The sequence below is a fragment of the Dipodomys ordii genome, unplaced genomic scaffold (genome assembly GCF_000151885.1).
Source record: "Dipodomys ordii isolate 6190 unplaced genomic scaffold, Dord_2.0 Scaffold29, whole genome shotgun sequence".
Taxonomy (NCBI): domain Eukaryota; kingdom Metazoa; phylum Chordata; class Mammalia; order Rodentia; family Heteromyidae; genus Dipodomys; species Dipodomys ordii.
The window spans coordinates 1,220,172-1,234,876 of record NW_012267245.1 but is presented as its reverse complement, the minus strand read 5'-3'; the positions used below and the strand labels follow the sequence as shown (position 1 = coordinate 1,234,876).

Genomic DNA, 14,705 nt, shown 5'->3' with positions numbered 1-14,705 from the left:
GCCTTGAGCTGAAGAGCTGAGGGACAGCGCCCAGGCCCAGAGTTCAGGCCCCACAACTGGACCAAAAAATAAAAAAAAAAGGCACTCCAGTTTGTTAAAGCTCCAGAAATTTCAATAGGGCAATCAGGACAAACCAAAAGTTCCTTCTATTTGTAGCTTGAGACATTTTCCTGTCATCATTGGCATGTCAAAGAGAATAAATGAGGAGGTGTGTAGGTAACAACATGGAAATCTCCCCTTCAGAAAATATTCAGATTAATAAACACATATAACTATAGTGTTAATCTCACTTGAGGAGTCCCTTTTGTTTTTAGAAGTTAGAAGGTAATATTGTTTCCTTCTTTGTATCTTCACATGGGACGGAAAGAACTACTCAGTATAGTTATAGGGACATCAAAAACACCTTTAGATACTGGTACTTAAACATGACTTTCTGTTTCTTTTTTGTTGGTCATGGGGCTGGAACTCTGGGCCTGGGCGCTGTCCCTCAGCTCTTCAGCTCAAGGCAAGTGTTCTACCACTTGAGCCACAGCGCCATATCCGGTTTTCTAATGGTTCATTGGAGACAAGAGTCTCACAGATTTTCCTGTCCTGGCTTTGAATTGCGATCCTCAGATCTCAGCTAGGATTACAGTTGTGAGCCACCGGCATGTGGCTAAACATGACTTTTAAAATGTTATTGTTTTCTTTTCTTGCCTGTCCTGGAGCTTGAAGGCCCAGGACTTTCAACAATGGATAGAAAGCCAGTAAGGAAATCACAATATTAAAGACAAAATGGACCTAACAGACATATACCGAGCATTCCATCCTAGTAGAATTCCCATTATGTTCAAACATAAACAGAATACTCTCCAAGATAGGTAGGCTATAATACTAACAAATTTAAGAAGACTGTAATACCAACTTTGTGTGTGTGTGTGTGTGTGTGTGTGTGTGTGTGTATGCTGTTCTCAGAGGCTTGAATTCAGGGCCTGGGTGCTGAGCTTTTTTGGCTCAAGGCTAGTACTCTACCACTTGAGCCACAACTCCACATGCTTTTAGGTAGTTAACTGGAGAGGAGTGGGTTGGACTTTCCTGCTTGGGCTGGTTTCGAATCGATATCCTCAGATCTCAGCCTCCTGAGTAGCTAAGGTTACAGGCGTGAGCCACTGGCACCTAAGTCATTCCAAATATTTTAAAGATTTTTGGCTTCATATACCACTCACAAGAAACAAATTGAGCTGGGAAGGTGGCTCAGTGGTAGAGCGCTTGTCTTGCATGCCTGAGGCCCTGGGTTCCATTCCTCAGCACCACATAAGCAAAAAGAAAAAAGCCAGAAATGGCGCTGTGGCTCAAGTGGTAGAGCGCTAGCCTTGGGCTCAAAAGCTGAGGGACAGCAACCAGGCCACGACCGGACCCCCCCCCCCAAAAAAAGAAACAAATTGGAAATACTAGTAAGTATGTAGAAAATTAAACTCATGAACCAATGAGTCAAAGAAGAAAAATAAAAAGGAACAATATGCCAGGCACTGGTGGTTTATGCCTGTCATCCTAGCTACTCAGGAGGCTGAGATCTGAGGATTGTGGTTTGAAGCCAGCCCAGGAAGAAAAGTCGGTGAGATACTTATTTCCAATTAACCACCAGGAAATTGGAAGCGGAATTGGGCCTCAAGTGGTAAAGTGCTCGCCTTGAGCAAAAGAGCTCAGGGACAGTGCCCAGGCCCTGAGTTCAAGCCCCACAACCAACAACAACAAAATCTTACGACATGAAAATGGAAATGCAACATTAAAACTTAAGATATTGCAAAAGCAGTTTCAGTAAGAATTTTCTAGTGAAAAATACCTACATTAAGAAAAAAGGTTTTAGGGCTGGGAAGGTGGCTCAGTGGTAGAGAGCTTGCCTTGCATACCTGAGGCCCTGGGTTCAATTCTTTAGCACCACAGAAGCAGAAAAAAGTTGGAAGTGGTGTTATGGCTCAAGTGGTAGAGCGCTCGCCTTGAGTTGAAGAGCTGAGGGATAGCACCCAGGCCCAGAGTTCAAGCCCCATGACTGACAAAAAAAAAAAAAAAAAAGAAAGAGAAAAGAAAGAAGGTTTTAAATGACCAAGAGAAATTTACAAGAAAAAGAGGAATAACACCAACTAGCACAAAGAAGGAAATAACAAATATCACAGAAAAAATAGAAATGAAGAGGGCTTGAGAAGATAAAACTGTCAAGCCTTTAGCTAGACCAAGAAAAAAAGAGAGGTCTTAAATTACCACAAAACACAGAGGATTGTAACAAGTTGGATAATGTATGTAAATAATAAATCACTAGAAATCTATAACCTACTAAGATGGAATCATGAAGAAATAGAAGACCTGAACATACACCAATAATAAGTAAAAATATCGAGTAAGTAATCAAAAGCGCTCAACAAAGAAAAGCCCATGACTTAACAGTGTCGCTGATGAATTCTGCCAAATATTTGCGGAATTCATGCCAATCATCAAAGTCCTCCAAAAGTCTGTAAAGGAGAGAACACTTCCAAATTCATTTTGCAAGGCCAGCACTACCATGACACTGAAGCATGACTAGAGTACTCTATGGCCAGGGGCTGGGAAGGTGGCTCAGTGGTAGAGTGCTTGCCTTGCATGCATGAGGCCCTGGGTTCGATTCCTCAGCACCACATGAACAGAAAGAGCTGGAAGTAGCTCTGTGACTCAAGTGGTAGAGCGCTCGCCTTGAGCTGAAGAGCTGAGGGACAGTGTCCAGGCCCAGAGGTCAAGCCCCACGACCACCACCACCACCAACAACAAAAAGAAAAAGAAAAAAAAAAAAGAAGTTGGAAAAGACACAAATAAATGGAAGGTAGCATGTGCTCCTGGGTCTGAAGAACATCAAAGTGTTCATACTATCCAAAGCAATCTACAGAATCCAATGAACTTCACCTCAAAAGTCTAGTGAGTTGGTCACTGGTGGCTCATGCCTTTAATCCTAGTTACTCAGGAGACTGAGATCTGAGGATCACGGTTCAAAGCCAGACCAGACAGGAAAGTCCATGAGACTCTTGTCTCCCAATTAACCACCAAAAACTGGAAGTGACACTGTGGCTCAAGTGGTAGAGCACTGGCCTTGAGCTGAAGAGCTCAGGGACAGCACCCAGGACCAGAGTTCGTTCAAGCCCCACGACCAACCCAAAAAACCCCGAAACCAAAAAACAAAATTCTAGTGACACTTTTTCAGAGAAACAGAAAAAAAAATCCAAACATTCATATGGACTCAAAAGATCACCAACAGCCAAAGCTATCTTGAATAAGAAAAATTAAAAAAGCTGAAACCAGTTGGGTGCCAGGGGCTCATTCCTATAATCCTTGTTACTTGAGAAGCTAGAGATCTGAGGATCCTGGTTCAAAGCCAGCCCAGACAAAAAAGTCTTTTAGACTCATATCCAATTAGCCACCCAAAAAAACACCACACACACACATACACACAACTTGTAAACATCACAGTGCATGATTTCAAAATACTACACAGCTCTACCCACAAAATATTGGCATAAAACACAGACTGGCATAAAAACACACATACAAACAGAACAGAATACAACCCAGACTTAACTCATACACTTATATTCCACTGATCTTCCACAAAGGTGTCAGAAAGGCAGTTTGTCCAATAAATGGTGATGGGAAAAAAATTGAATGTCCTTACGCGGAAGAACAAAATTAGATTCTTATCCAATACTGTATAAAAAAATACACTCAAAATAGATTAAAACCTACCACAGTAACACATGGGGCAAAGAAACATACGGGAAAGCCTTCTTGACGTTGGTCAGGGCAGTAAGTTTCTAGATAACTATAGAAGCACAGGACACAAAAGGACAAACAGATATGGGATTACATGAAATTAAAAAGCTTCCTGAATTGGGGCTGGAGGAGTAGCTCTTCTGGGAGCTCACCAGCTAGTAAGGAAAAACATCAGGTCCTGAGTTCTAGTCCTGGACCCCCCAAAAAGCTTCCACATGACAAAGAACAAAAAGCAGAATCAATAGAATGCAGAGACAGATGATAAAATTAAAGAAAATGTATGCAAATAATGTAAGGAGCAGGGGAATCTGGTCAAAGTTCATTATATACATGCACAGAAATACTACATCACTGTAGTCTTACACTGTAAGATTAATGTACTCTAATAATACATTTTTTAAACATTACTATAGTGTGTCTCAAGTAGTTCAGTGTTTGCCTAGTAAACATGAGGTCTTGAGTTCAAAGTACAGCCAAAAAACCCAAAAACCAGGAGAAATAAATTTTTAAAAAACCGAAAAAATAGTAAAGCAAAACCATAATAGATATCTCTCATAAAGCCATACAGTGTCCAACAACTATATTAAAATATTCTCAACACCACTAATCCACAAGGATATACAAACACAATCCACAATGAAAAAACACCTTAACACCTGTTGGAATGGCTATTACGAGCCAGAACAAAGGTCACGGATGGGGAGCCAAGGAACTCCTGTGCACTGTGCAGCACAACTGTGAATTGTTACAACCACTATGGAAAGCAGTATGGAAGTAACTCAAGAATTTAAAAAGCAAGCTAGGCATAGGAGGGCACATCTGAAATCCAAGCCATGGGGAGACGAGAGGCAGGAGGATTTTGATTCAGGGCCAGCCAGGGATGAGACCAGTTCAAAGTCAGCCTGAGGGACATACTGGTTTAAAACCAAGGATGGAGTGAGGGAGAATATAGCTCAGTAGCAGAGGGCTTGACTAGCCATGTCTAAGGCTGTAGGCTCAATACCCAGCACCCCTCTCCCCCCCCAAAAGGTTCCATCTGATCCAGCAGTCCTAAGTTCTGGGAATATAGATACAGACCGGGAAATGAAGTCGACCTCTTGAATTTGTCTGAGCACTCATGTTCACCACGATACTCTTTCCAACATCCAACATCCAGAGTATACAAATGACTTCATTGGCCATTAGGGGCTGTACAGATGAAGGAAATTCAAAGGTACACACAGGAATTATTATCAGCCTTTACAAAGGTGAACGTTTTGGATTCCAGGAAATGGAAACAAGAGTTGTTTTTTTTTCTTTGTTGCTGATTTTATTTTCTTTCTGTCTTGTTTGTTCATTTATCTGTCTTTGGGAGAGTAGAGGGAGCACAGAACTAGGGACGCATGCAGCTGCGGACCTCACTAAGCACCATGTGGAAAACGATGTATACAACTTGTGTGTGAGGATGGGAGGAAAAAACTGGGAAAGAGCCAGGGAAGGGGCGACACTGTCTGAAAAGGAATGTACTCATGATCTGACATTTGTAACTGCAGCCCCTCTGTGTTATCAACTTCATAATAATTAAAATAAAACACTCAAACGTTACCTATACAAAAAAAAAGGAAAGAAAGAAAGAGTTAACATCTGCAAGAATATGATGAACCTGTAGGTGACACTAAATGAAATGTGGCAGGCAAAGAAAGGAAAGTACTGCCAAATCTCACATGTGGAATCTAAGGCCTTCAAACTCGCAGGAGCAAAATGGTAGGTGCCAGGGACTGGGAAATGGGGAAATGCTGATCAGAGCAGTTTCAGTTTTGTAGAAGAAATTCTGGATATCTAATGAGAGCGTGGTTACCACGGCTAATAATAGTGTAATATGTAAGAGAATAGATCTTAAGTATTCGTCCTGACAAAAAAGAAAACCAAGGGCTTGGCGTTTGGTGGCTCACACCTGTAATCCTAGCTACTCTGGAGGCTGAGACCTGAGGATCACAGCTCAAACCCAGCCTGGGCAAGAAAGCCTGTGCAGACTCTTATCTCCAATTGACTACAAACAAACAAACAGAAGTAGAGCTCAAATGGAAGAGCTCCAGGCTTGAGCACAAAAGCTCAGGGACAGTGCCCAGGCCCTAAGTTTAAGGGCCAGGATCAGCACCAAAGGAAAAAAAAAAAAAAGGCAGGGGGAGGGGGGAAAAGAAGGGAGAGAGGGAGGGAAAAGTAAGAGAATAATAAAAAGGGGAATCTGCTCAAAGTAAACTATATATATATATATATATATATATATATGGAAATACCATAAAAAGAAAAAGTGATGAGTATGTTAACTCCTTTGACTATGATAACCATAATGCATGCAAATAGGAAAGTATCATGTTTATATTAAACATATACATTTTTTATCTGCCCACTGTAATTCAATAAAGTTGGGAGCAGAAAGCCAAAGAAAAGCCAAACTATAGCCAGTGCAGGGGTAAAATTTGTCTGTCGTGTCCCAGACATGTTGGGGTCTCCTGACTCTCATGCCTATATTGTCCATTTCCTCAGTCATCCACGCACTGTGTTGATTCATCCATACCCTCCTACCTCAATCCTCAATAGGCAACTAATGCTACTCGTTTGAACATAGATCTAGGCTTTGTGGACAGCAGCACAATTCTCCCAGGGAAGACACTGGGTCCTTCAAACAATGTAATGAAGATTTTTATTAATATGGCCTAAGAAAAACTCTCTCCTGGTAAGTAGAAAATACAATTATTTTACCTAATGGACAGAGCACTCTAATGTAAACCAAAGAAAAAGGAGAATTCTTTTCCTTCACATTCAGTTTAAAGTACCTTTACTTACTTAAAACTATCCCAACCAACTTGTTCGTGTTACATATATGAGAGTCTAAGTATCCGTGACAAAAATTCAACCAAAAGGAACAATAGTGCTTCATTGGCTGAAAGGTAGTTGCTGTCCCTTAAGAATTAAACTAATGTAAGAAATTAAATATCTATGTTTATACTGCCTAGAATTCCAGCAATCATCATTATAACAAAAGGGCTTTCTGGTAATTTTATTTTTTAGTCGTTTAAGCTTTATGCAGAATTACTATTATTACCTTTGAAGCAAGGGCCTTTTGTTAGTATGTGAAAATCTTGTGTGTGTGTGTGTGTGTGTGTGTGTGTGTGAGTGTGTCTGTGTTACCAGTTCTGGAGCTTGAACTCAGGGTCTGGGCATAGCCACTGAGCTTTTGTGCTCAAGCTTAGAGCTCTACTATTTTGAGCCACAACTTCACTTCTGGCTTTTTGGTGGCTAAACGGAGATTAGAGTCTCACAGAACTTCCTGCCTGGGCTGGCTTCGAACCAAGTTCCTCAGATCTCAGCCTCCTGAGTAGCTAAGTTTACAGGTATGAGCTCCTGGTCCCCAGCTTCTTTGTGTGGTTTGGAAACACTTTTTTCATTTTTAAAAAGTCGCATAAGCCAACATGAACAACAGACTAAGAATGTCAATGCTAAGACAAGCAGTTCCTCGCAGCCTTTCCTTCTCCCTTTTCTACAGTCCCTCATACTCAGACTTGAATTCAGTCATGTGCTTGGCAGGCACTTTACCATGTTAATCATACCCCTATCACTGTTTGCTCTATTTCTCTTTTAAACAGAGTCTCATGTAGATGCCTAAGAGGACCTGGACTGCGATCCTCCTATCTCTGACTTTTTTTTTGGTGGGTTCTGGGGCTTGAACGCAAAGCCAGACACTGTTCCCAAGGCTTTGTGCTCAAAGTTTGTGCTCTAGACACTTGAGCCACAGCTCCACTTCTGGCTTTTTAGTGATTAACTGGAAATAAACAGTCTCAGGGTCTTTCCTGCCTGGGCTGGCTTTGAACCTTGATCCTCAGATCTCAGCTTCCTGAGTAGCTAGGATTACAGGAGTGAGCCACCGGCGCCCAGTTACCTAAGTTCTTGAATAGCTAGGATTATAAGGATGGCTACAACATGTGTTTTCTAAATTGTTGGCTTTGTTTGGATATGTGCATGAGTAAAATAAACCATCATCATCTGGTCTACCTTTCTAGGTATCCCTAACCATCCCAATTATAATAGAAATGGCAGAAATATCTATTTAGATATATGGTTTTTTGTTTGTTTGTTTTTGGTTGGTTGTGGGGCTTAAACTCAGGGCCTATGCACTGTTCCTGAACTTTCGTGCTCAAGGCTAGGGCTCTTCCACTTTGAACCACAGGGCCACTTCTGGTTTTCTGGCGGTTCACTGGAGATGAGTCTTACAGACTTTCCAACCTGGGCTGGCTTCGAACCATGATTCTCAAATCTGAGCCTTCTAAGTAGCAAGGATTACAGGTGTGTGCCACCGGCACCAGGCAGGAATGAATTTTAAACCCATAGACTCTTGGTATCTTTGTACAACTACTAAGAGGCTGACCAATGGCGGCCACTTAATAGAAGATAAATAAGAACATGCCCTCCAAGAAGCAATGTGTGCACCACTCTGTGAGCACAAGCGATCACTGCTACAAAGCCCAGCGAAGACACCAAGTCACTCAGTACCAACTAAAAGAAAACCAACCTAACCCGAAACCACCATCCACACAAAAACTTCCCCTTTCAAAAATCAGTGAAAGGGCCAGCTTGGTAAACCTCGCCGAGCTCCAATACCTGGTTCGGAGAATGTGTCGCTAATATCATCATCTTTGTCGTCTTCGTAGTCCTCCTCCTCCTCCTCCTCCTCTTCATTTTCAGACAGTTCGTGCTCGCTTCCGAAGCCTTCATCGTGGTCCTCGTCATCAACATCGTCGTCGTCATCGTCGTCGTCTTCGGGACTGCATTTGGCTGGCTGGTCCCCCAAGTTGTCAGAGACGAACAGTGAATAGTTGTGCTCTTCTTTCTTCTGGGATGAATCGGAAACCAAAGTGCTGGCAGAAAGGCTGCTACCCTCTCCGGTGGCAGCAGCCCCAGGTCCTTCTTGTGGTAAGGGACTGAGTAATAGTTCCTGGGTTTCTTTGAAAGGCAGAGTGGGCGTGGCGTGGCCCTGGAGAGGCTCCACCCCTTTCTTCTCTGGTCTCCTGGCCACTCCCCCACAGTAGCAGGTGCTCTCCTTGGCCGCGTCTGGGGGGGTGTGGCTCAGCACGGGCCGGCTGTGCTGTACGGCGTGGATTTTGACTTTTGCCTTTTTTACATAGTCTTTACATTCAACGTGAAAGTTCACCTTTTCATGGTGATAGAGGTGAGTCTTCACCATGATTTGTGTGCTGGAAGTAGGCTTGCTTGCCTTTTGGACACAGTCTGACAAAGGGACCTCGGTCTGGAGAGTCTTTGAAGAACACACAGGGGCCGCGGCTCTGCTGGTCATCTTTTTGCCGGGGAAAGAAGAGGGCAGGGGGTTTTGTTTGACACTGAAGAGCGAATCGGGATAATAAAGGGAATCGGAGACGGACTGCGAGTCCTCGCTGTTCAGCTGGGCCAAGGTTGGAGTTTTACTGATGACCTCTTCGTCTTGGTAAGGGCTGGAAAAGTCATCGAGACCCAAATAATCGACTTCTTTTGTCCCCCAGATGTCACAGCTGGTGAGTTTGGTGTACTTCGTCAAGTCCTCACAGTACGTGTCCCATTGCTCCCAATTGGAAGTTAAAGTCCCCTCATTTTCCAGGACATCGGTGAAAGACTCCAGGTTCTCAATGTCTTTGCAGTCCTCTAGAGAAAGGAAGTTGTCTCGAGGATTCTGTTGGTAGCTCATTTCTCTATCCTAGGGTTGGTTAAAAAAGAAAGAAAGAAAAGAAAAGAAAGAAAGAAAGAAAGAAAGAAAATCATACACCATGTTTTAGGAAGAAGAAAAATTCTCACCCCACCGTGCTCAAGGGCGAAGATCAAGTTGATACACATCAGTACTCTACGTTTCTCTGCTCTGCTTTAAGATAAGGGTACACTGACTGACAAGACACGCTCCCCCATTCCATCTATGTCAACATTTTGTTGGTAAAGAAAAAGAAGAACTGGGGGCTGGGAATGTGGCTTACTGGTGGAGCGTGTGCCCAGCATGCATGAAGCCTTGGGTTCAATTCCTCATTACCATATACACAGAAAAAGCCAGCAATAATGCTGTGGCTCAAGAGGCAGAGTGCTAGCCTTGAGCAAAAAGAAGCTTCGGGACAGTGTCCAGGCCTTGAGTTCAAGCCCTAGGACTGACAGGAAAAAAAAAAAAAAGAAAGAAGAAAAAGAAAAAGAAGAACTGTATTTCTCAAGAGGCTTTGAAATGTTCTAAGTCCGTCTCTGGAGCCTTACCATGAACACACTAACTGAAATGAATTTACTTTCCCTGATCTAGCTGAGGAAGATTTAAGGACTTCTTTAGAAATAAGCTTCAATTAAGAAGCAAATAGTGAAGACCTTACCTTCACTTCTTAAACAGGAAGATAAAGAGGCAAAGAGAGAGCCGGAATTCAGCCACAGCATGATAACAATCTTTATGGTAGATTTAAAACAATTCTTGGGCATGGGAAGTATGAACTGCAGAGATGAGATCTTAAAATGTCAGCAACATTGTGGCCACAGTAAAAAATAACACTTAGCCTCAAATAAGCCGACATGACAGGCCATCTACCATCTATTTCATAGAAGACTGTATAAATATATCATCCCATTTAAAAGCATATTGAACTAGGCTCCAGTGGCTCTCGCCTGTAATTCTAGTCAGTCAAGAGATCTGAGGATCACAGTTCAAAGTCAGCCTGAGCAGAAAAGTCCATGAGACTCTTTATTTCCCATTAATTACCAAAAAGCCAGAAGTAGAGTGGTGGCTCAGTTGGTAGATTGTTAGCCTGGATCAAAAAAGCTCAGGGACAGAGCCCAGATGCAGAGCTCAAGCCTCAGAACTGACCAACAACAAGAATCATTTCATAGTCTTCTCACAAAAAAAGTGGACTAGAGCTGCGTGCTGGTGGCTCATGCTCATAATCCTTGCTACTCAGGAGGCTGAGATCTGAAGATTGCAGTTCTAAGCCAGCGCAGGCAGAGATTCTTTTATCTAATTAACAACCAAAAGTAGAGCTGTGGCTCAAAGTGGTAGAGCACTAGCCTTGAGCAAAAGAAGCACAGGGACATCATCCAGGCCCTCAGTTCAAGCCCCAAGACTGACAAAAAATACATAAATAACATAAAAACTAGACTTGAAGATACTAAAGGAGCCTTTCCATATACTTTTCAGTGGGTTCACATATCTTTCTACCTGCCAAAAGAATCAAACCCAATCACATCCTTTCTTTGCAGACATTTTACAGATTACACTAAACCCCATTTTACAGATTAAACCCTCAGTTAAGGCTGAAACGAAGAAAATGTTGCTTACCAGTTCATACATGAAATCTGGATCGGAACTATTTGCCAAGAGATCTGTGCTCATCAGAGTCTGCTCCGAAAAGGTGTGGCTTCGAAAGGCATCCCCGAAAGGCGGATCCATTCCGCTTACACTAGGCTACAACAGAGTGAAAGTCACTTTACAAAGTCAAAGAGGACTTCAAAACCTCCATATTACATACGAGCCCTAACCCTTCTTGTTCATTAGTAATGACTCCGTAGTAAATTGCTCATTTATTTCCAGAAAATAAGTATTTCTCCGCTTTGTAGTACATTTAAGAGCTCACACTTATAATCCCATCTACTCAGAAGGTAGAAATTTGGAGATGGAAGTTCAATGCCACACTGAGCACAGATAAATCTGAGAGACTCTTCTTCAGTTGACCAGTGAAAAGCCAAAACTCTAGTGTTAAGTGTGGCAGCTGAAAGCTAAGAAGCCTTCAGCCCTGAGTTCAAACCCCTAATACTGGCACAAAATACAAAAACAGAATGTAAGAGGAGCAACTGTTTGTCTCTGGTTTTTGTCCAATGTGGGGCTTGAACTCTGGGCCTGGACGCTGTCCCTGAGCTCTTCAGCTCAAGGTGAGTGCTCTACCACTTGAGCCACAGCGCCACTTTGAGTTTTCTGGTGGTTTATTAGAGATAAAAGTCTCATGGCCTTTCCTTGACTGGGCTGATTTTGAACCATGATCCTTAAATCTCCTGAGTACCTAGGATTATAGGTATGAGCCACTCACTGGTACCTGGCTAAGAGTAGCAACACTTACTAACTTAAAGTTTATTTAGCCACTTACAGGCAATGTATAACATCTAAAGAGTACTTGAAATCCTTTCTTCTTTGTGCCAGTCTGGAGGCTTGAACTCAGGACATGGGCACTCCCCCTGAGCAATTTTGTTCAAACCTAGCACTCTACCACTTGAGCCACGGTGCCATTTGTGTTTTTTTTTTGGGTCCGGCCGTGGGGCCTGAACTGTGGGCCTGGGCGCTGTCCCTCAGCTCTTCAGCTCAAGGCTAGCGCTCTACCACTTGAGCCACAGCGCCACTTCCGGCTTTTTTCTTTTTGCTTATGTGGTGCTGAGGAATCGAACCCAGGGCCTCAGGCATGCAAGGCAAGCGCTCTACCACTGAGCCACCTTCCCAGCCCCTCATTTCTGGTTTTCTGGTGGTTTACTGGTTGTAAGAGACTCACAAACTTCCCTGCTTGAACTGGCTCTGAACCGCGATCCTCAGATCTCAGTCTCCTGAGGAGGAGGATTATTGTTGTGAGGCACTGGCGCCTGACCTCCTCAATTCTTTAATAAATGGTCTCTGTTCTAATCGCCACTTAATGTAGAGACTGCTCTGCTATTATTCCCTGTGGTGTGTAGAGGTAGCGAGTTGAGTCTCACTCTGTAACTCCCAAGTAGTCCAATGTCTTCCTTCCCAGAACCAAAGACAATGTGGACATCTTTTAGTCTAAATAACAGGATCAACAAAAAAGCCTCCAAAATCTACACATGACTAGAAATGTGGTATGACTTGTGACCTTCGTCCTGCTCTTTGAAAGAGTACAAGGCAGCGGAGAAGAATGCACGCCCCCCCCCAATCCCTTTCTCCTGCTTTCCCTTGGTCCCCTTGGTACATTTCAACCATCTGTCCAAACCACTTCAGAGACAGGGTTCAGACCTCTGAAGTGGCTCGAATAACACAAAGGCCTTCACTCTGAACGCTCTGATGAGAAGAGCAAATTAAACATGTTCTTTGCTTTTATGTTCTTCTTTTGTAAGCTACTGCAGAAAAGGGGGAAAGGCTGTGAGCTTATCTGTTTATACTTGGTGCAGATGTGCCTTCTATCTACCACGCACACATTTCCCATTCACTCTTTCATCATGCACCTTCCAGATGTTTCTTTTCTCTCTTTTTTTTTTTCCTCAGACCCACAGAACCTTTTTTCCCCAGAAAAGTGCAGCTTGAGAAGGTAAGTTTTAGAGCCCTAAATTTAAATACTCAATAAACGGCAAACGAAAAATGTTCTTTGGATTAGGTCTGTAAAAGGGGCTAGGGCAGTCCATTTGGCACAGAGACCAGAGTGGAAGTAGCTTCTGGTCTTTTTAGGATTGGCTTAGTAAGCCCACTTCTTTCCCTCTGCCTTTTTCCTCCCTGACTCACAGGAGACAGTCTCAGTGAGCTCACAGTATTTCTGTATGGCCCACATAAAGCTGCCTACGAGTCCCTGCTTGCTCCAACACTGAAACAAATGCTAAGTATAGAGGAGGGAGGGAGGGACACTGGACAGGAGAATGGAAACCAACAAGGCTTCATTGATTGGGTGGACAACTGCCTGGAAGCAACATGGACCTGTTCAAAGCAGTTGCTGTAAGAATCATTCTTCTAGAACTGTCAGAAATGGAAGGAGGATGTCACAGAGGATGGAAGGGAACTCTGGTGGCAGATCCATTTTCAGAGTTGTCAGATGAGATCCTGTAAAGCTAACAAATCTCTCAACCTCCTCACCTACTTATCCACCCGGATCCCTGGGTCAGCCTCTCTGAAAATACTTCAAACCTGTAGCAAAGGAAGAAAGAGAGGGCAGTGGAAGACAGGCTATGTACTCCAAACTAGGTGAGACCAGAAGTAAGCTGACTTTAAACAGTAGTATGTCAGCCGAGTGCCTGTAATTCTAGCTACTCAGGAGGCTGAGATCTGAAGATCATGGTTCGATGCCAGCCCAGGCAGGAAAGTCCATAGGACTATTTATTTTGCCAGTCCTGGGGCTTCAACTTGGGGCCTGGGCACTGTCCCTGGGCTTCTTTTGCTCAAGGCTAGCACTCTACCACTCAAGTCACAGCACTACGTCCAACTTTTTCTGTGTACGTTGTACTAAGGAATCAAACCCAGGGCTTCATGCATGCTAGGCAAGCACTTTACCACTAAGCTACATTCCCAGCCCTCCATGAGACTCCTTATTCTCCATTAACCACCAAAAGACAGAATGGAGAGGTATGGCTCAAGTGGCAGAGTGCTAGCCTTGAGAGTGCCCAGGCCCTAAGTTCAAGTCCTAGGATTGGTACATGTGTACACACACACACACACACACACACACACCACATGTAGCACGTCTAATTTGTTAAGATTCAGAAAACTTACAAAGCCAACAGCATTTGTTTTCCCAAGGGGAAACAGAAATCGCTGTCTAACTCCTCGTATTTATTTACCTGAGGCATTTCCAAGCCCAGATCCTGTGAGTCCAACTCCAAACGTCTTCTTTTTCTTGTCTGAAAATCCTTTTCCAGCTTTACCTTTAATCCCAAGATCAAAGGTGATTTTTACAATCTTGAGTGCTGTCAACTGCTTGAATCACTGCTTTCTTAGAAAATACTTCTGTGACTCTGTCAAACACAAAATAACTTCACTGAGTGCTGCTGAAAATAAGCGGAGCTTTCAAAAACATTAGCAAAGGAAACTGTACGATTGAAAGGAGTAAGGCTTATGGTTACATTTTTGTTGTTGTTGTTGATGGTCCTGAGGCTTAAACTCTGGGCCTGGACACTGTCCCTGAGCTCTGCAGCTCAAGGTGAGCGCTCCACCACTTGAGCCACAGCACCACTTCCTGTCTTCTGGT

General features: G+C 43.3%; 1 protein-coding gene across 1 annotated transcript in view; it reads right to left on the bottom strand.

Annotated features, from left to right (window-relative positions):
* Crebrf (CREB3 regulatory factor) overlaps positions 1-14,469 on the bottom strand; it is a 27,264-nt gene extending 12,795 nt beyond the window's left edge. Inside the window, exons 1-3 of the mRNA XM_013016092.1 lie at positions 14,299-14,469; positions 11,096-11,221; positions 8,410-9,496 (exon numbers count right to left, since the gene is read on the bottom strand). Of these exons, the coding sequence (XP_012871546.1) occupies positions 8,410-9,496; positions 11,096-11,221; positions 14,299-14,307 (1,222 nt within the window). The 5' untranslated portion in view covers positions 14,308-14,469. The remainder of the gene's footprint in view (positions 1-8,409; positions 9,497-11,095; positions 11,222-14,298) is intronic.
* Positions 14,470-14,705: the final 236 nt, after the last annotated feature.